The sequence below is a fragment of the Squalius cephalus genome (assembly GCF_949319135.1).
Source record: "Squalius cephalus genome assembly, chromosome: 22".
Lineage (NCBI taxonomy): Eukaryota > Metazoa > Chordata > Actinopteri > Cypriniformes > Leuciscidae > Squalius > Squalius cephalus.
The window spans coordinates 26,837,968-26,859,657 of NC_137143.1; the positions used below are offsets into that span (position 1 = coordinate 26,837,968).

A 21,690-nucleotide genomic window follows, 5' to 3' on the forward strand; every position below is an offset into this window, starting at 1 on the left:
GCGACGTGGCTCTGGAGAGGAAAGGGGACGACAATGGAAAAAGCCATCAGCTTGAATGACAGGGAAGTGCCGAGAGCCTTAGTTTGCCACGAGGAAAGGATACAAGGGTAGATCAGCCTTCTAAAGCTGGTACTGCAACTGGTCAGACCAGCTCTGAGGTTTGAGACACCGTCAGTCTTCTCAAAAATGTGCCTGATCACACGAGTTACATATAAAACCTGATGTAAATGATGGCTTAGCACTGTAAATGAACATGACATCCAGTTTTACACTGCTTTATTAAACTTACACTCAAATCACGTTATATAATTAATGCATGATCATTCAACTTAGTGGCACAGGGTTCAGTTTTAAAATTATTTGGATGCCAACTTCTCCACTAGCGGTGCGCGGTTGCAGATGCAAATACGAGTGCCAGGTCTGCCGGAAGACTCCGAAATCGAACCCACTGGCCACTCCTGGAGAGGGAACGCCTCTGATTTCTGAAGATCTTCAGGAGCTTCCTCTACCTGGTTCCACTGCGTTTTTGTTTCTTCAAAGTCCCACTGCATAAATCAAAGAAAACACAAAAATGGTTTATAAAAGAATTAGAATAAGAATGATAAGAATTATTAAATATTAGAGTAATGGCACATTAAGAGCCAATTAACAATGATACAAACTTTCAAGCAAAAAAAAAAAAAAAAAAAAAAAATTAATAAATAAATACATTTAATGAATAAATGTAATAAATTCATTAAATAAATGCATTTAATGAATACATTTAATAAATAAATTCATTAAATGCATTTAATAAATAATTAGTTTAATAAATAATTTAAATAAATAAATACATTTAATGAATAATTAATTAAAATAAATGCATTAAAAATTAAAAACATATATAAAATAAATAAATCTACTTTTGTGTTCTGCAGAACCAACAAACTCATTTGGGTGTGGAACGAGATATGGGTGAGTAAATGATAACCATTTTTATTTTGGGCTAAACTATTCCTTTAAAGGAGAACTCCGGTCAATTTTAACATTGAGCTCATTTTTTTGTACATTTGGAGTGCTGTCAATACAGAGAACAGCGACAAAAATCGGTGTTGCCTACTAGAGCCCTGCATTTCAGCCCGAGCCCGACGGGCCCCGACTTTTTTACGCCCCTAGGGCCGGGCTTCGGGCCAATTTTCACGTCATAGTTAAAATGCGGGCCGGGCCTCGGGCCTTTTTTGGGTTATCCTGCTTTTTATATTTTTAGACATTAATTAAAAAAAAAATATGAGAAGTTGACGTTGACGATAGAAAAACAAACATAGAAAGACATTTCATAACCTCATAACTTATGGCGTTTTTTTCCTGTCAAATGTCGAGAGCGCATTATTGTAGCGTGAAAGTAGGCTACATTAATATAATGCGCGAGCGCGAATCTCTCTGCTCGCACACGGAATATAATGTGCCGAGCGCGAATCTCTCTGCTCGCGCGCGGGAACTGGACATGCCCTGCACTTAAAACGTGTTTTAAATACTGGCCATTATAGCCATCAGCTAATCTTAAAATTACACTGACATATGACTGACATGACAGTCTGTCTCACGCACGCACACAGAAGCTTTCCCGTCAGCGCGACCCACGATTCACCTCATGTGCAAATAATGGAGAATATTAAGAGAAAAATCGCATGCGTGAGAAGAATTCGTGATAGAAGAAAGGAGGACTGGGTTAAAACCTTCCACTGTGGATGCTTAGCTATTCTTTTTCTCCACTATGCTCTGTTAGAGACTGTTCTAACTTTTCGTTTGATTGGACTTTATTTTCGTTTAACTGTTGGAAACCTCTGATGTTTTTCGTTTGATTGGACTTTGTTTTCGTTTAACTGTTGGAAACCACTGGAAAAAAAGAATGGCCATGTTCTGTGGTGCATTTTTGAGGTAAGATAATCTGCAAGTTTGTCTTTAATTTATTTAATTTAATTTGTTTATAGGCTATTGCTCATTTCGTTTGCAAGCGCTGTTGCGAGCAGCCTGAGCCTGCCTCAGTATTTCAAAAAAAATTTTTTGACTCACTGTGGTTTAATAAATAAACATTTATTAAACTAACTGTCTGTGTGATATGCTTGAAGTTTTTTATATCTATTGATTTTATTGTAGACAAGTAAAGTATTATAGCATTGATTTGAGAGGCTCAATTGATCAAACATGTTTTACTTGCTGTCGGCTCGATCGGTTTGCTTGGTCGTCATTTAAAAAAAAAATGCTCCAAACATTTGTCTAAATTAACCTAATAAAGAAATGAAAAGAAACATTAATTTACATAACTAACAAAGAAACATAACTAACAAAACTGAGCTATTTTAATGGCTGCAAATAGGGCAGGCTGCCGCTGTGTAATGAAAAAAAAAAAAAAAAAAAAAAAGGGCTCGGGTCGGACTCGGGCTGATAATTCTGATGAGCTGTCGGACACGGGTCGGGCTAGGGCCTGAGCGTCTCGGGCCAGGGCCGGGCTCGGGCCTAAATTTGAGGCCCGTGCAGGGTTCTATTGCCTACACCGTGTTATCCTCTTTTTAAAATTTGCACCCTGTTGACTTCAATGGGGCAAGTTTTAAACCTGCTTTTAGCCTCTTAACATCCTTGATGTGTCATTACAAGTGCCCAGCCATGTTAGATGATTCCTTCAGAGTGATCACGGTGAATCTGACTGCAGTAGATGTGAAAGATATTAATAAAAATTATGTTATTTCAGCCAGCGCACATACCTGTATTTTCTTCCTGTTTTCGGTCTAAGTCCACAGTAATCGATTGTCGAGTTCACGCGCGTGATCATAGGTAACGAAACCTATGCATGTGAACTCGACAATCGATTACTATAGAAAATACAGGTATGTGCGCTGGCTGAAATAACATCATTTTTATTAATATCTTTCACATCTACTGCAGTCAGATTCACTCGTGTTCACTCTGAAGGAATCATCTAACATGGCTGGGCACTTGTAATGACACATCAAGGATGTTAAGAGGCTAAAAGCAGGTTTAAAACTTGCCCCATTGAAGTCAACAGGGTGCAAATTTTAAAAAGAGGATAACACGGTGTAGGCAACACCGATTTTTGTCGTTGTTCTCTGTATTGACAGCACTCCAAATGTACAAAAAAATGGAGTTCTCCTTTAAGGCATGAAAAGCTGACGTGAGTGTTTAGTTACTCATACACACAGAAACAAACAGCCCCTCCTCAGAGAACAGGGTTCAGAAAACCCCTCAGCAGGTCCACTGTTCTCCATGCATGGGGCGGGCGACAGACCCGCTCTTAAAATAGCAGTCGCGGGCCATATCTCCAGTAGACTGAACAAGCATTTTGTACCACTTCCGATGCAGAGAGGTCCTGCCCTGTTCCTTTATTATAGATCTTTAACAGCAGAACAATCAAGCAACAACATGAACTTCTGGAACACCAAGCCCAGCTTTCTCTTTCACAGCTGCTTACAGTAAGTGACTCAATGGAATGGAATTGCAAGAATGTCACATTTTGATTTGTCAGAAATGTGCCCACATATGCCCACAATCATTTCTCATTCAGACACTTTTTAGATCCATTTAATTATTTATTCAACTCTCACAGCTAGTTATAAGTCTTTATATAACCTGTTATTACAATTTCGCCTGATGGTGACTGATGCTGTTGGCTCAGAAATTAAAGGCTTAACCTACAGTAAGAGCTGTCGGAAATCTTACATTTATCACTGGAATACAGCGTTTGACATCAAGAAAGATGTCATGGTCTGAACTCTGGGTTGTCCTTTATCGCACACTGTGTCTGAGGAGGTTCACATGCTTAGCTTTTTCCTGTTTAGTGAATAAAACAAAGTTCAATTGTTTTCGCCCAGGGCGATTTGCCTTTGTTTTAGATTAAATGACATCCTCAATCACTTGGCATTCTCAAAAGCGACTTAGAGAGGCAAGAAAGTACTAGAATGCAACAACAACATTTTCAGCAATATGGTTGCAGGTACAATTTAAATTGAGATGTTATATTGAGTGATTAGATTGTAAAGTGTGCAAGCGTTATGTTCAATAAAGACTGTAGATAAATCCTTTTGAAAGTCTATCAAGACACTCAATAAACAGTTTTTTTACTTTTCATATTTTCCATGTTTCAAGTCACCTTCCTTCAGCAAAACTCTGCTACCATCTACCCTCAGAGAGCAGTACTGCAGCCTTCAACTACAACACACTGTTCAATAGAGGTATGGATCCCTCTGAATAGAAAAAAGAATGAGGTTCTAACCTCTAGTTCAGAGCCGAGAGAGGATGAATCAGTCGAGGTGCCATATGAACACGGTTCATCAACCCGCACCACCCTGACAGTCCTCTTCAGGGGAAGACTCTCTGATGAGCCGTCCCGTGAGATGGTCACCTCCTTTAAACAAACCTGGCGAGGCACCAGTCATGACTTGTAGTTAATCATTAACATACCTTATAGACTATTCAAAACACCATATAACGACTTTACCAAAATGAAAAAACTAGTGCAAACCTTCCTCATTGGCTGTATGTTGACATCCATGTAGAGTCCCATGTCGGTCCCTTTAGGAGAGATGCCTCTTGCTGAAAGCCTCTTGCTGAGAGGCTTCTTCCTGCAGCATTCAACATTGTTGTTGCACAGCTGACCCTTGGCAGAAGAGTCACCTAGCAAAGACTCAGTATCTGAGTCTAAAGACCGGACAGAACGGCGTTTATGGCAGGATCTGAAACAGATGGTGACCACGATCTGAAAGATCAAAGTTAAAGAGAGGATAGAGAACAGGTACATAGAATTTCCACAAATACTATTATGCTACTTTAAATATTCCTAGTTTGTCTCCTACAACAGGTTTACATCCATCCAAGGTCAAAAAACACAAATTTTCTCAATATACTTTGCAACATCACCTCTTTTCACTCTCACAGTGTCTGAAACAGTTCAATTCAGGATCCGATTTCTCTAAACCTATCCTTTCCAAGAGCCAACTCTGCTCTGATTGGTCTAACAAAGCACAAGTTGGAAAATGAAATGGCCATTTCCATATCTGAATTTCATCTCCAGAGGCTTCCTCAGCACTTGTATACACAGTGATACAAACAGTAACGATGGCGTCGGTTTTACTGTATCAATTCAAGTGTGGAAGTGCATGCAAAGTGGATTTGTTTTTGCAGAGCTGAAAACAGCGTCTTCTCGACATGTCAACAACCTGAACCAAACTTCCAGGTCTTCCAGGCCTCAACTACAACTACAGTGCTTGAGGGTGGGTCAAACAGACGTTGTTCGAGCAGGAAGAAAGACTGGAATTACTGGCGACTCGTTTCAGGCAGTTCAGAATCAGTTCTTTCTTTTAGGAGACAGTAAGTCCATTTGTTGTGCATTTTGATCTTTTTTAACCTTTTCAGACCTTTTACATTCACAAACAGCTATATTACACACTACATGAAAGGTAATATCTGAAAAAGCATAATGGGGGCACTTTAATGCTTGCCTTTGCAGGCAGCAATACTTAAAGGCCAAGTTCGGTATTTTACACTTAAAGTCCTGTTTACAGATCGTTTCTGATGAAATAGAACGGTTAAGATTAAATTTTGGACAAATGCTGCTGTCCCGAGAATTTTAGGTTTCTTTCGCTTTCCCCCCCACCAGTAGACTGGTTGTATAGGTGCACTGAAACAGTCCTTCCTGAAACACATTAAACTTTCGTTTACAAAGACGTGAAACTCACCGAGTGGTCAGGGGTGTTCATTGATATGCTCACACAAAAATCGCTGCAAAAGATGCTTTCCAACAGGTGTTTTACCATTCGTTGTAAAACTGTGGAGCTATTTTTCCAAACGCCTCACACCCGAACTTCTTCCGTTGACAGCTTGAATAATAGACACTCCAGCCCAGTTGGTGGCGATAATGCACCTTTGCAAGCAAACCACTGGCATTTCATTGTTTGTGATCCGCCGAATCCGAAAGAAACCTAAAATTCTCGGGACAGCAGCATTTGTCCAAATTTTAATCTTAACCGTTCTATTTCATCAGAAACGATCTGTAAACAGGGCTTTAAGTGTAAAATACCGAACTTGTCCTTTAAAGCATAAAAAAGCACCAAAGCAAAACATTTAAATGCAGACTTTCCGATAATGCAGACCTACATTCACTCACAGTATGTGTCAAAGGATACAGAAAGATCCAGAACCGCACAGCTAATAGCAGAGAGTATCCATGGCATTGCTCTGATAACTGATCTTAGCTCTGTGTCATAGAGAAGAATGGCAGAGCCGTACAGAGCTCCAGCAACAGAAGACAGAACTCTAGAGGACACTTGCACAGCAGAACTCTGCTCTCCTCTATTCTGAAAAAGACATAATGGCACAGTTTAGTGCACAAAGTGCATGAGGACTTGGGTATGATGCTCACATGCATTGCGTGCAACAGTGGTTTGCGACTGTATTCTTTCATTTGATGTTCTGTTGACATTATGAAATTAGTGCACAACTATTTTATTAAGCCAAGCAAGAGGCATGATAATGTGCTAAAATCATTACTTAGAACAAAAAAAATGCCACTCACAGCTTTCAGGACAATGGGAAACTTGGCGGTCCAGTTAATTGCGAAGGACAGAAGACCCAGCACGTAACCAAGGTTCTCAGTATGGTCCTGTTCCCAAAAGACACATGTAAAGTCCAGGTGGTACTCTTGCTTAAAACAGACTTATCAGTATTTTGCATATAATAATAATAATTCATTACATTTATACAGCACTTTTCTCGGCACTCAAATCACTTTACATAGAAGGGTAATCTCCTCAACCACCACCAATGTGCAGCATCCACCTGGATGATGCGACGGCAGCCATATTGCACCAGAACTCCCACCACACACCAGCTTATTGGTGGAGAGGAGACAGATTTATGAAGCCAATGAGTATATATGGAGATGATTAGGAGGCCAATGGGCAAATTTGGGATTTTTAATGACCATAGAGAGTCAGGGCCTCGGTTTAACGTCTCATCCAAAGGACGATGCTCCTGTCCCCGTCACTATACTGGGGCGTTAGGACCCACACAGACCACAGGGTGAGCGCCCCCTGCTGGCCTCACTAACACCTCTTCCAGCAGTAACCTAGTTTTCCCAGGAGGTCTCCCATCCAGGTACTGACCAGGCTCAACCCTGCTTAGCTTCAGTGGGCAACCAGTCTTGGGCTACTGGGTGATATGGCTGCTAACCATATGGTATGGCTCCATATACTCCTCTCTTTTGAGAATGACTTTACTTACATTGAGGAAGAAGCCAAGTAGTCTCCTCATGGATGGAGTTGGAGATTTTGCACTCGAATGGACTGGTAAACCCAGGTAAACACTTCCGCCCATTACAAACAGCAGACACACAGCTAGAAAATTCTGCCGCCGCCTCCTGGAAATCATTCTCATTTTCTTTCCTTGAGAGCACAAATGATACACCATTTATTGTGACAGCACAATTACACCAATGAGTGATGTGTACGTGTGTGTGTGTGTGTGGTATCTAACCCTTACCTATTTTTGACTTATACCATAAATAAATGGAGAAAGATATTGACAGGAAATGAACGACATCCAAAATTGCCATAAATGAAGCCATAGAAATCTGCAACAGATGCACAGAACATGTGACTTCTTCAAAGGGCCGTTTATAAGAAAAAGTAGAATGTTAGCATAGCTTTCTTGTAGTATTTGTAGTATAGTCAATTTTGTGGCAAATCATTTATAGTTTAATCATTCTTCTTACTGACAAACTGTCTGTAATGCTCAAATTCACTCTGGTGATGTTCAAACTTCTCTCTTCTGTACCACTTGTGAATCACGTGACAGCAGGGTCTGACAAGGCAGCATTACAGGTTCCCAAAAGCTGTTACCTCCCTCTATTTCACACACAATTGCTTTAATGTCATCCAAATTCACTCTGATGATGTCTACACTCCTCTGTTTCATACCCCAAAAAGCATCGTGGTCTGACGTGACAAGTTGCACGCATACAGCAGTGTCATCAAATACGAATATGCGGTTGAACAGCCCCTGTTCCGGCCGGTAGGTGGTACCATCAGTTGGCACGTTTCAACCGTCATTAATTCAAAGCTCTTGCAGGGATAATTCACCCAAAAATGAAAAACCTGTTATTAGTTAAACACCCTAATGTCGTTCCAAACCTGTAAGACTTTCATTCATCTTCAGAACACAAATGAAGAGCTTTTTTGATGAAATCTGAGAGCTTTCTGTCCCTCCATTGACAGTCTGCACAACCCCTACTTTGACGCTTCAAGAAGTTCATACAGAGATCATAAAACTAATCCATATGAATTGAGCGAATTGAGATTTTCTGAAGAGACTTATTATGAAGATACTTAAGATTTATATGATAACAGATTTAATTTATTAACATAAACCTTGATCAGAGAACATAAAGAGAAGCTCAACCGAAACTGCTTGATGTGCGAGAACAAACCTCTTGCAGAAGCTCAAATATGCTGCGTAAGACACGAGTGCTGCGTCCCAATTCGGATAGCATCTGCCCTAAATAGTATTCAAAATTAGAATTAGTGTGTCCCAAATAGTAGTATGTTGAAATGAGTATTCCAAAGATACCTGGTCAACACAGCTAATATTGCCCAAAACTCATTGTGTGTTGGACGAGGACTCAGGTTTGACTGATTACTTATCAGTATCTAACCTGACAAAGAGATATTTATTCAATGTTATCCACATTATGTTTCATCTGCAACAGCAATGTGAACTTTTGTAAAGTTAAGTTTGGTCATTAACCTTTAAATGCATTATTATGCAAATTGCAAACATATGAGGAGTTCTCCGCATGAAAGACCCACGACTGGCAGATCAACGTGCTCTTATATTTCTCTCTGAAACGATAGTAAATTACATTAAATTGAATATGTTGGATTTTAACTGTGACAAAATTATTGACGGTTCAGAAAAAGTGACAGGATGCACAGAACTAAGCGACAGAGCGCCAGTTAAAGATGCAATTATGACGAAGTAGTATGTCCCAAAGCTCTTCTGCTACACACTCAAAAGTATGTATTTTTTCTTCATAAAAACAGTACATACTTTTTTAGGGCATAGTATAAGTAGGCGAATTGGGAAGCAGCAGAGAATGATCCTTATTGGTTCTCGCACGTCAACCAAGCATGCTTGAGCTTCCATTTACCACAACTAAAGTGCGAACTGATGAATGTTTATATGTGAATAAAAGCCTAAATTTAATCTGTTCATCTTATAAAGCGATCGAATCTCTTCAGAAAATTTTGGATTAAACCAGTCAATTCATATGGGTTAGTTTTACAATCTCTTTATGAACTTTTTGAAGGTCAAAGTAGTTGCGTAGCTGTCAACGGAGGGACAGAAAGCTCTCAGATTTAATAAAAAAAGATCTTAATTTGTGCAAAGAAGATGAACGAAAGTTTTACAGGTTTAGAAAACGACATGAGGGTGAGTAATTAAAGATAGAATTTTAATTTTTGGGTGAACTATCCCTTTAATTACAATACTAAGGTAATGATAAAACAGTTCAGCAAACTTGCGTCTAATTTCTCACCTGAAAATCAAACTGTTTGGAAAGGAAAGCGCCCACTGCGCTGCATAAGTTGCCCACGAAACAATACAAGGCGAAGACTGCTTCATCGCCCATACTCCTGCTTCGCGTTTTACATCTGTGATAAAGAAGACTGACAGGGAACAACAAATTAATAGTTTATCCATTTACAAACTTCGGGTAATTTTAATCACATAATACTCACAGTGAACATGAAACCAGTAATATAAAAGCAGACAAGACGTAAAGAGCAGCTGAGATGCAAATATGTCCTTCATATGTCGAAAGACAACCTTTAACAAACTCTGGGCTCCATCGGTGGGCAATGTCTAAGAATGTGATTTTATCCATATGTTTCACTTATACTGTCAACCATTGAAAGAGAGAAGAAACTCCGAGAAAATCGAAATGTTTGTGTTTCTAACTTCTATCATTAGCTGCCAGCTGTATGGATGGTACCGATCGCCCGTCATTCACCTGTATCTTTTTGGTAACGCCCACATTCGTGGCTCATACATATTAATTACGTACCGTAACGTTCACCCAGCTGATTGGCTGCGGTTGGAAAGTGAATGCTAGCCTATCCTGTGAAGTGGCTCGTACATGAACATCCCTATTATTACATTAAAATAGTTCAAAGTTAAGATTATATTTACCTCCCACAATTTGTAATTTTTAAGTGTAAGTATAAGGACTCAAAAAACATTCCCTAAAAGACTGTTTGTAAGTTAATGTAATGCAAGTTTATGACCTCCTGTCATTGAGATACTGCAGGAAATAATTCTAAGTGTGATTAGAAGGAATGGAAAAACATGTACACAACAAAATATAACAAAAAAAAATACACATTCACTTATATATTAAGATACATTTTATACCTCATATTTAAATAGCTTCGGAGAAGCCGCAGTCCCAATGATGAATTTGAGAGAAATTACAATGAGAAACCGTCACTATACTTAGATGATAATTGTCAGCTTTGCTAAACATCCATATATTCTACTGAAATTAAATCAGCATTTTTTGTAAGAATAAAACTACTTTAACTACATTATCAAGGATCTTCATTTATTAGCGTTTGTCTGTGAGACCATTAATCTTGTCATCCCATACACTGATAAAATAGTGACAATTTCTTTATTATTATAAGTGATGATATTTCAAACAAAGAGGAATGTCCAAATGTCCAGCAGCACTCATCAATCACTTCAATGTAGGGTGAAATTTGAAAATTCATTAAAGAGTCTTTGCATTAAAGAGTGTATGAAATCCTGACATCTTTGAGGTTGAGCTTGCAAACTGATTAGAGCAGGGATCACGCATCCAGATGTTTGGTGAGTCTTCTCACTTTCTCCTTCTTGTTCCGGTTACCATGTTTTTTCCAGGGCTTCCCAGTCTGTTGTTCTGCGTTTGCATTTGCAGGCCCAACAGGACCACTTCCAGGCTTATAACCCATCACCATCTGCACACCCTTGGTCAGCGCTTGCACATTTTCCTATGAAAAATGACAGATTTTGAGCACAGGGAGTGATTTAGACCTCAAAATTTGTAGCTGTGTACTGTACTGCCAGCTGAACATTATTACAAAACAAATCCATTCATGGGATGAATCTCACTTGATGAAAGAAACTTTTATCCACTGTGTTCTCTATGCGTTTGACTTTTGATGGTTTGTTGGCATTGCTAGAGATCTGTTCGGCATCTGCTGTCTGCATGGCAAACCTGGCGTGCTGAGGCTGGAAGTCTTTAGGGTCAATGTGGGGTGGAGGGTGGCAGTAAAGGAGTTTTCCCTGCAGAGATTCAGAAAACATCAGATTAGCATCTCCCATTATGTTCAACTATAAAATTCAGAGCTGGTAATGGCAAATGTAGAGGCACTTACACTGACATAGTCTTTCAAAATATAACGGGCTGATCTTGACTGGTCTGGCTGGCCGTGTGCTGTCATGAAGCCTCTCATATCTGCATGAAGAAAATAAATTATGATTGGTCAGTAGTAGCAGTTTTTAAAAAAGGTTAATCTTTTGGTGTAAAATGCCTTAATGCAAAGTTAACGGACATCCATATGCCATTAGCAGCTCCTCATAGGTTGGCAGTCGATCAGGGTCCTCGTCTTCCCTCGGTCTGATGATGTTGATACCGTAGGTCCCTTCCAGCACAGTTCGAGGGATAGTCTGACATACGTATTTAGGTTAAGGGCAACATCCTGCTGTTCAAACTTTGTCAGATGTTATGATGCTTCAAAAGATTTCTATTACAAATAAATGCAGTACTTTTGATCTTTCGATTCATGAAAGAATCCTGAAAAGAAATGTATCACAGTTTACACAAAAATATGAAACAGCACCACTGTTTTAAACATTGATAATAATAATAAAAAAAATTCTTGAGCAGCAAATCAGCATATTATAATGATTTCTGAAGGATCATGTGACACTTAAGACTGGAGTAATGGCTATATTTCATTAAATATACTAAAATAAATATTTGAAATTGTAATAATATTTCACAATATTACTGAACTTTTCATCAAATAAATGCAGCCTTAGTGAGCATAAGACACTTACTAACCCAGAAATCATAAATTTGTAATGCATTTAACATTTTTATGTGTTTCATGCAACTTAAAAGATCAAGCAAAAATGCAATTGTTATGGTCATTGCTGTTTAAAAAGGATATCAAAGAGATGGCTGGAACATGATCTCTTATCTGATCGATAGGTAGGATCCCACAGCAAATCATCTCGGCTTTGGTGGACACAAAAGATGGCATGACCAGTCCAGGACAATCACACAGGCAGAGACCAGGATCAACAAACAGAGTCTGAAACATAGACACACCAACAGTCAATCAAACCCCAAGAACAAAGTGAGCTTGTTATAGCATGTAAACATAGTTGCTAAATTCTTGATTCAGATTGGTTGACTGCTATTGGTATACAGCTTGAAAATTGGTGGTGTAAGGAAGTAGTTAAGAGTTTCCTAAGAGTAATGGAAAGTGTGAAATTTATATCAGTAACTCCATTGTGAATTGTTCCTTGATTAGAAATAGTCACCTGAAAATGCTTTGTGTGTCCAGGTGTTGCTGAAACTGAGACTTTCTTATTCCTCATGATGGTGTTGATGGTGGAGCTTTTTCCAACATTAGGATATCCCACCTTAATGAGAATTTAGAGTGAAAATATGAATATGAGTTCTGATGGACAGTGTCATAAATGTTTGATACATTATAGAACTGTTGTTTAAACTCACCAATCCAACTGTGATTTGTCCATCTTTGCATGTCAGCCCAGAATGCACAGACTTAAAAATTTCCAGCAGCTCATTTTTACGTAACAAACGGCTTGAGTTGTAAAAAGCCGCTGTGGATTCTGGGTTCTCCTCAGCGTGGTCTTCGTCTCCTGATTCCTCAGAGCATGTCTGCCATTCTTTCTCATCAACACAGACTTTCCCTGCTTCACCTTCCTCTTCTTCATCCTGCTCACTCTCATCTTTCTCTTCATTTGAAGAAGTGCTATTTTCCTCATGATGATCTGTGGCATTTTTGGAGGCTGCTTCCTGTTCTGTATCACTCGGATCCTCTTGGTCCATCAGCTCTTCTCCCTTAAACACCAGGCATTGAGGAGAAACAGAAGAATAAACACTCAGTTCTCAAAGAATAATGCTGCTGACAAGAATGAGTCGCTTCAAAACTTACCAATTCATGTGCATCATAACACAAATATTCAGGTTAGCCTAGTTCTAAAATTATATACAATACCGTGCAAAAGTTTGGGGTCGTTAAGATTTTTTTCATGTTTCTGAAAGGAGTCACCAAGCTTGACAAGGCTGCATTTATCAAATATAAGTATAAACTAGGGCTGTCAAAAGATTAATCGTGATTAATCGCATCCAAAATAAAAGTTTGTTTTTAATAAAATATGTGTGTACTGTGTATAATTAAATTTGTATATATAAATACACACACATGCATGTATATATTTAAGAAAAATGTGTTATTTATATATATATAAAAATTATATTTATATATAATATAAACTATATAAATATATATACAGTATATGTATGCAAATATTTCTTAAATATATACATGCATGTGTGTGTATTTATATATACAAAATAATTATACACAGTACACACACATATTATGTAAACACAAACTTTTATTTTGGATGCGATTAATCTTTTGACAGCCCTAGTATAAACAGTAAAACTGTTAAATATTATTACAATTTAAAACAACTGTTTTCTATTTTAATACAATTTAAACTGTAATTTATTCCTCCAGTCTTCAGTGTCACATGATCCTTCAGAAATCATTCTAATATGCTGATTTGCTCCTCAAGAAACATTTCTCAGTACTTTTTTTCCAGAATATATTTTTTTATGAATAGAACTTTTACATTTATCAGATGCTTTTATCCAAAGCGACTTATAAGGAATACAATCGATTAATCTCTAAAAAAGTCAAAAGAATAACATTTATTTGAGATATTATTCTTTGTAACATATGTAATTTGTAATCAGTTAATGCATCCTTGCTAAATAAAAGTGTATATACATACATACATACATATACATTCTTATACATATTTTATATATATATATATATTTTTTTTTTTATATATATATATATATATATATATTTAATATCTTACCTTCTCCTCTGCCTCGAGTCGTTGAGCCTCAGCTAAAGCAGACCAGAACACCGCTCTGATCCCCTGTTTCTGGAAGTATCTGGCCCAAGCTCGCCGCTGTTCTCTAGTGAGCAGGTCAGCTTTGTTCAGCAGAAGCATGTTTACTTTGTGAATAGAGACCTCTTTTACATATTTTTCCTGATGGACACAGAAAATGAAGTATAATTAAAATAGGAAGAGCAAGTGTATTTGTTTTGAGCCAATGTCTAATTGTTACTTACCAGATCTGGACACCGGAAAAGCAGCGGGTTTCTGGCATCAACGATTTGAACCACAACATCACTAAGGATTAAACAAAAAAATGAGTATTCTAAAGTACGTTTACACGACAACGATGTACTAAAAACAGAAACGTACAAATAAAATATCCATTTTAGAAAAAAGGCAATCAGAAGCTCACCTCCTCTCAATAACTCTCCAGAGTTGCCTCCAGAAATCGAGATTCCTCTCAAAAGGGGTAAGAATCAACTTCTGTTCCTCTTCCAACCTATAACAGAGAGTGCATTTGCTCACAAACACTATCCTGTTGGAGAATCTGATTTGCTAGTCTTTTGACTAAATTGATCAAACATTCACCCAGCCAGTTCTCTTCTCCATTTAAGGAAACTGTCCCTCTCGGTTTGCTGTAGAACCTCAGAGCTTGTGCTCTCGTCCCAAGGAGGCCTGCGGTGACAGAACACAATCCTGAATACGTTTGCTTTTGCATAATTGTGTTTCTATGGCAGATCAGTGGAACTTTACAACAGGTTAAAAAAAAAAAAATCACATTTAATTCCACAACAACATACCTTCGGGGGATTCGCAAGAGCTCTTTGTTGTCCTCATGGAGTTTCTTCAGTCGTCTGGACTCCTCAGCGGAAAGCAAGCCAGCCCTCGCTTCAGCTGGGACAAATTTTATGTTCATTTTCTCTGCAAAACAATAACACATATTTTTATTTGTTACTAGTAGGGTTATTTTAGTATTATTTATATACTATTAAACACTTGAAAAGCAGAAGAAATTATTTTAATGTGCGAGACTTCTTATTCATTAGCCACTATTTAAATAATCACTATTAAATAATCCAGAGATATCATAACCACCAACCTGCAACAAATTCAGTTCCAGCGAGTTCAGCTGTGGCAAGAAAGTCATCCAGAGAGCTCTGCTCTGTGACAGACTGTAGGTTTAGTCGACCCCAATCATATCCATCATTCAGCTCGCTGGTGTGGAGCTAAAAGACACAAAACAATGAAAATACATCAGATTTATTGAACAACACTAGCTTATTTTATCTGTTTACCTCTTGTCTAAAGAAAAATAATCTATTTTGTAGTCCATGTGTTTTGGTTTATGATGAAAAACCTTTTAAATCTATAAATATTTGTTTCTGCACTTATGTTACTCATATCATACGTTTGTCGACCCCTTATAAAAAATGACAAAATAATAAGTCATGGTTTCTCCAATTATTTTATAAATGTTCTATATTAAGAGCTTTACAATAATCTAGACTAATGCTATAGGTGAAAGAGCAATTTTATGATCAGACAGTGACTTTTTCTTAACGTTACCCATGTGTCATTTCTCCTGTATCCACGGCCTGCGTTCAGTCTCTCCTTTATTAAAGCTCTCCCTAACCCCGAGCCTTCTCCGTGAGTCTTCTTCTTTCCCATATTAGATACTTTTACACGGTTAAACAGCGATATAAATGTGTCAGCGAGCTGTTCGTGGATATACGAATAGACAGAACGCCCATGTGGTATGTTTGTTATGGCAAAGGAAGGAAGTCACACGGACTGGTGTATGAGAGGAACCTCCTCTTTAGAGGAATAAGGCGTCAAGAATAGATCCCCTTTTTAGGTTTGTTCAGCTTAGTCGAGTGCATATGTTTACTTTTTAAAGGTTGACTGAGATTACAGCGAAAATATACATATTTTGGGTTGTTCTAGGGCTAGGGTGTCTCACTAAAATATGTCCCTAGGAAATCCAAAGGCATTGCTTTGAATAGTTCCGGATGTTTGCAAACTGCATTGTTAGCATGTCACCAGCAGAGGGAATCAAAGAACAAGTTTCAGATTCGCCCAAACCATTCTTCCTGCTCTATGCCTCTGTAAGATAAAAGAGGGGCAATAATAATAATAATAATAATTATTATTATTATTATTATTATTAATTAATAATAATACTTGTGTGTATTTAATCATTGTAATATTTAATTAACAATTACATTTTGTTGATATAAATCTATAATAACAGGACGAATGCTTAAACTTTATTACTTTCATTATTGCAGAATATGTCGTAATAATAATAATAATAATTATTATTATTATAGTTGTTGTTGTTACTTATAATATCAGGTTGTATTCTTAATTTTTTGCCATTTTTAACCTTATAGAAATTCAAATAAGGGTTTGTGTTTTGTTTTACGTAGGTATCAATATCAGTAAAAAAGATTATATTAGCAAAGACAAACATTTTATTGTCACCAAACTAACCAGTCTTTAGCCTACTGTCTTACATACGCATAAGTATATAAATGAGAATAGATGAGCCGATATGAAACACTTTACATAAATAAATAACTAATTAATAAATATATTAATTCCAGGCACTTATAAAGAGATGCCGGGGAAAAAAAAACCCCGTTGTCATCATAAACTTATCTCTTGTTGTTCCAAACCTGTATGAGTTTCTTTCTTCTGTTGAACACAAAAGAAAATATTTTGAAGAATGTTGGTAACCAGACAGTTGATGTGTTGATTGGGCTCCATTGACTTCGATAGACAAGTCAAGGGGTGCCGTCACCTGTCAATTCTTTAAAATATATAATTTTGTGTTCACTAGAAGAAAGAAACTCATACAGGTTTGGAACAACATGGGGGTGAGTAAATGATGACCACCTTTTCATTTTTGGGTGAACTGTCCCTTTAATCCCCGTCTTGGTATCGTCCTCGCTCCCCTCTGTGAATCTGAATTGGTTCATTCCGGTATATAAGTCACTGATTCACGCTTGTACTGTGTAGTGTGTTATTTAGTGATGCGGCGATTATAGCGTCCGACGCGATACTCCACCGCCAACCGGTCAATGAAGTGCTCTGCAACTTTGAAAATGTCTTAAAGCAAGTCGATAGATGACTAAAGCCGGTTTCGAAGTAGAATTTAGGCGTAATAGAATTACTACAGTAGATTTAGTATCTTCACTGTCCTCAAGACGACCAGTATGTTGCCTTGGAAGAAGAACAAGTTCGAGCTGATCGAGGAAGACAAGCAGCAGTCCAAGCAGAAGGGCTATGCCGTGAGCCTCAACTACTCCGCGCTCACCTCATTCGCCAAATCCTGCCCAGAAAGCGCACTCAACAGAGTCGGGAGCATGTTCAAATCCAAGAGGAAAAAGGCGAAGATCACCAGCGAGGACCCTACGTATACGGTCTTGTATCTGGGGAATGCCACCACCATTCAGTCCAAGGGGGACGGATGCACGGATGTGGCCGTCAGTAAGATATGGGGCAAGAGCGAGATGGGGAAGAACGGCACCAAGATGAAGTTGACCATCAGCTCGCAGGGCATCCGCATGGTCCACGTCGACGAAAAGGCGAAGAGACCCGGACATCTCTACTTATTGCACAGGATCACCTACTGCGTCGCAGACCCGCGGCTCCCCAAGATATTCGCCTGGATCTACCGGCACGAGATGAAGCACAAGGCGGTGATGCTGCGCTGCCACGCCGTGCTGGTGTCCAAGCCGGAGAAGGCGAAGGCCATGGCGCTGCTCCTCTACCAGACCTCAGCGACAGCCCTGGCCGAGTTTAAAAGACTCAAAAGAAGGGACGATGCCAGGCACCAGCAGCAGCAGTTGATCGGGGAGCAAACGATTCCCTTGGTGCCCTTGAGGAAGCTGCTAAACGGACAGTGTTACTATAAACCCCCGGTGGAGCGCAGCAGGAGCGCACCGAAGCTGGGCTCCATCACGGAGGACCTGGTCGGGGAAGAGGAAGAGGAGAAAGCCATGCACTTTGAGTGCGAGGATATTCTGGACAACGACAGCGACTGTGTGTCTAACGGCAAGCAAGAACTGTGTCAGATCATCAATGACTTGGGCTCCATGAGTATAGGGAACGACGTGCAGACGCTAAAAGCCGATCTGAGAGTGACTCGCCTGCTGTCCGGGGAGAGCACGAGCAGCGAGTCCTCCATAGAGAGCAACCAAGAGACTGTTTCTCTGTCTAATGGCTTTGTGGATAGGAAAATGCAAGAAGTCGGCTGACCGTTCTTGAATAAAGACAATATTGTACCCAGCAATGACATGCGATGTTACATGGTAATAGTGATGATGATGAAGAAGAGCGTTTGAGTGCATGACTGTGCCACTTCATCCATTTGACTTGAAAGCGCGCTGTTATTCACGGGATGTGTGTGAGAACCTAGTGAGCTGCCTACCTAGACATGTTTGGGCCAAAAGTGTAAAAAAGTTCACTTAACTGCCGCCTTAAGTAAAATCAAAGTGGTGCCAAAGTTACAACCTGCACTTTAAAAAAAAAACAAAAAACATTTTACATGGTTTTACTGATTTAAGAGAATTGAGTTTAAATAGCAGAATTATTGTGACAAGATGGAAACCAAGACAAATGTAATGCACTTTCTTTTATTACAGTGGAGGTTTTGAGATCAGCTAACTCAAAGTGCACTAAAATGCTGTCTAGGTAGGCAGCTCACTAGGTTTTGAGACAAGCCATGGATATGTTTGTGGACTTACAGACACTCGCACAATAATCCCTCATTAGGGGTCTGGATGGAAGTTGCTCTGCGCAATAAGACGCTTAAAGTCTCTGTTAACCTCTCTATGGGGAAAGAGGTTTTAGGAAAGATCTGTTTACCTAACATGTTTCCCTCAAGGAAATGTTTTCTTGTTTGAAATGAAAACACCAGTCCTGAAATATGTAACTCAATCTTTATTTCGTTCTATATTTGTTTCTTTCTTTCGAAAGAAGTGTCTAAACTAGCTGAACAACGAGTTACAAAACTACTTTCCTTTCAGGATGTTCCTTTGTTTGTTTGTTTTGCACTGTGGTGGATTTCAGACAAGTATTATGTTATTTATGTGCATAATATTGTTCTCAAATGTTCTTACAAACATGTTTTATCTTTGCTGTGCAAAAGAGCCAATGTTCCTGATGTACAGAGATGTATATATGAAATGCATAATGTGTAAACAAAATCCATTATTTTTTAAACAATGTGGTTTGTTTCTGTGAACACCAATAAAAAAAGTCAATTGAACGTCGATGTTGAATGTTTTCTGCAACATCATATGTCAGATTTATGCTTTCAGAAGCATACAGGCACCATATTCCGTTCCCTTCGGAGTCTCACAATAGCTGGCACGTTTGCACTTGAGGGGGAGCCGCATGTTCCCTGTGGTGAGAGTGTTAATAATGCTGGCAGAGAGGTCACTTCCTACAGCAGTGCCACTATAGCGGCTCTTCATCGCTGTACATGTTCCTCCATTCAGATCTGCAAATGAAAACAAGTTAAAATTATGAAACAATTGAGAGGCAGAATCAATAGAATCTTAAAATGCAGTTATTAGACCTGCCACTGAATTTAATCAGGGGTAAAGTAACGTAAAGTAATAAACCTGCTACCTTATTAGACATGATAATATAAGCTACGCTAAAAATGGGGCAGTCATATTTCAGATCTGAAGACTTTTCCAGCAGTCTAAGCATCAAACAAGTTCCCATGTTCCTCTGCTCTCAGTTTCCCACCTCCATGGGATTCACCATCAAAAGCTTCCATGCATATAGCATATAACACTGCACAGCGCAGAACAATAAACGGATATGCTAAAATGAGCCTGCATGTAATTAGCCTATAAGGGAACAACTTATTACCTAACTGTTAAAATGTGTTTCAGCTTCTGTGTTGGTGCTTCCTTTACAGAGCTTATTAAATGTACGGTTAATAGCAGATGCATTAACAGAAATAGGCCAGCTTCACAAATGATGTAGGTCACAGATACATTTACAAAATTATTGAAAGATAAGGATAATTTCTGTCTCCAGTTATGAAGAGGTAATCTAATAGCTGTTTGAAATACATGTAGCAAGTTGTGTGTGTACAAAATTAACTTTTAAAATACCCTTCGATTCAGCAGAGATGTAAACATCAGTCTTTGGAAGAGTCAAAAGTTAATTCTCACCCATGGAAAATCCATCTTGAAGTCAACTTTGTCTCTAATAGAAAATCGCCTAATTGATTTAATGGCTCATGCGTGAAATTGAATTAAAGAAAGCGCATTATTGCAGTGCATCACAGTGTTGATTAACTAAATAAATAGCGAGAGGCAAATGTTAAAATCTTGATATCTGTCTCCGCAAGGGATTTCTGCAGAAAGGTGCTTTTTAATAAGTGCTCGACTTCATTATTAGTGTTGCATAACTGTAGTTTTTCTATTGAGACGGGATTTGACATGGCAAAGGAAAGCAATATGAACTTAAATAATGCATGCTGTTGTTCAAAGCCAATGCGGCCTCACAGGTTAGTCTCCTGTTACACCCGTCTAAAAAAAGAACAACTCACCCACAGTCTCTCTCTCACACACACAAACCCCCAGGGTTCCCTTATGTCTTGCAACACATTTTGCGTTGGTGCATATGCACAAGCCCTAAATATGCAATGTCATCGTAGCAACCATGGAGATTGTTTAGATTATAGACTCACATTGTTTTATTTTGATCCCATTTCTTTATTGGGTTTTGAAAGCAGACAATCTGTCATAGATTAGTCCAAATCAAAGTCAAATACATCAAAAGGTCCAACTTGTTTGGTAAAACAAAATAGTTGCTATTAATCTTGCAAACAAAAGAAAAGAAAAACAAACAACAACAACAACAACAACAAAATCCAAAGCAAAGCAAAACAAAGCAAAGCAAAGCAAAGCAAAGCAAAACAAAGCAAAGCAAAACAAAACAAAGCAAAACATTGGTGTTTGTTTGGTTATCTAAATTTAGACATTTAGATTTACATGTTTATATTTAGCGTAATTGCCTAATAATCAAATTACCTTATTGTGACAACACATCCTTTTATATTTCAGTGTCAATAAATATAAAATAAATAAAATCATATTACATAAAAATCTGCATATTTTTAAGAGAAATGTGAAATGGGAGGAAAAGTAATAGGTTGTTTTTACCTGAAGACAACACTTAGCATAACTTTTGACATTTGATGAGAAATAACAGATATTACACCCACAATCTTGACAGAACGTTCACCATGAGGGCTCCAAACAATACTGTCATTTTGAAAGTAGGCAAGAGTGCAAATAATTGTTACCGTGGTGCTCTTAGTGCGAGTGTCAATGTCATCATTACATGCAGTCACAAAGTTTATCTTTCACATCTTGTTCCTGACATGCCCACATT

At 38.4% G+C, this 21,690-nt stretch overlaps 4 protein-coding genes across 5 annotated transcripts in view; 1 reads left to right on the top strand and 3 right to left on the bottom strand.

Annotated features, from left to right (window-relative positions):
* Nucleotides 1-261: 261 nt before the first annotated feature.
* tmem44 (transmembrane protein 44) lies at nucleotides 262-9,931 on the bottom strand (the record flags this gene model as incomplete). 2 transcript variants are annotated; one of them, XM_079856824.1, is made up of 9 exons in its annotated part: nucleotides 262-545; nucleotides 4,268-4,411; nucleotides 4,517-4,750; nucleotides 6,177-6,347; nucleotides 6,566-6,652; nucleotides 7,273-7,433; nucleotides 7,531-7,621; nucleotides 9,584-9,713; nucleotides 9,786-9,931. In XM_079856824.1, the coding sequence occupies 9 exons, from the start codon at nucleotides 9,929-9,931 to the stop codon at nucleotides 357-359; spliced, it is 1,353 nt and encodes a 450-aa protein (XP_079712950.1). In that variant the 3' UTR covers nucleotides 262-356. The 2 variants fall into 2 exon arrangements, with proteins under 2 accessions (XP_079712950.1, XP_079712949.1); XM_079856823.1 differs by lacking the exon at nucleotides 262-545 and adding an exon at nucleotides 3,729-3,825.
* lsg1 (large 60S subunit nuclear export GTPase 1) lies at nucleotides 9,786-16,058 on the bottom strand. The gene is made up of 14 exons (XM_079856822.1): nucleotides 15,832-16,058; nucleotides 15,365-15,491; nucleotides 15,066-15,186; nucleotides 14,854-14,940; nucleotides 14,678-14,764; nucleotides 14,499-14,559; nucleotides 14,239-14,415; nucleotides 12,833-13,183; nucleotides 12,637-12,738; nucleotides 12,261-12,404; nucleotides 11,640-11,763; nucleotides 11,463-11,542; nucleotides 11,197-11,370; nucleotides 9,786-11,075 (listed from the first exon to the last, which is right to left on the bottom strand). The coding sequence occupies exons 1-14, from the start codon at nucleotides 15,931-15,933 to the stop codon at nucleotides 10,896-10,898; spliced, it is 1,917 nt and encodes a 638-aa protein (XP_079712948.1). The 5' UTR covers nucleotides 15,934-16,058; the 3' UTR covers nucleotides 9,786-10,895.
* Nucleotides 16,059-17,283: 1,225 nt separating this feature from the next.
* On the top strand, nucleotides 17,284-19,540 carry fam43a (family with sequence similarity 43 member A). The gene has a single exon (XM_079856847.1). It carries the CDS (start codon nucleotides 17,484-17,486, stop codon nucleotides 18,525-18,527), a length of 1,044 nt encoding a protein of 347 aa, XP_079712973.1. The 5' UTR covers nucleotides 17,284-17,483; the 3' UTR covers nucleotides 18,528-19,540.
* The window catches only part of xxylt1 (xyloside xylosyltransferase 1), a 106,043-nt gene continuing 103,551 nt past the window's right edge, over nucleotides 19,199-21,690 (bottom strand). Inside the window, exon 5 of the mRNA XM_079856845.1 lies at nucleotides 19,199-19,774. Within this exon, the coding sequence (XP_079712971.1) occupies nucleotides 19,732-19,774 (43 nt within the window). The 3' untranslated portion in view covers nucleotides 19,199-19,731. The remainder of the gene's footprint in view (nucleotides 19,775-21,690) is intronic.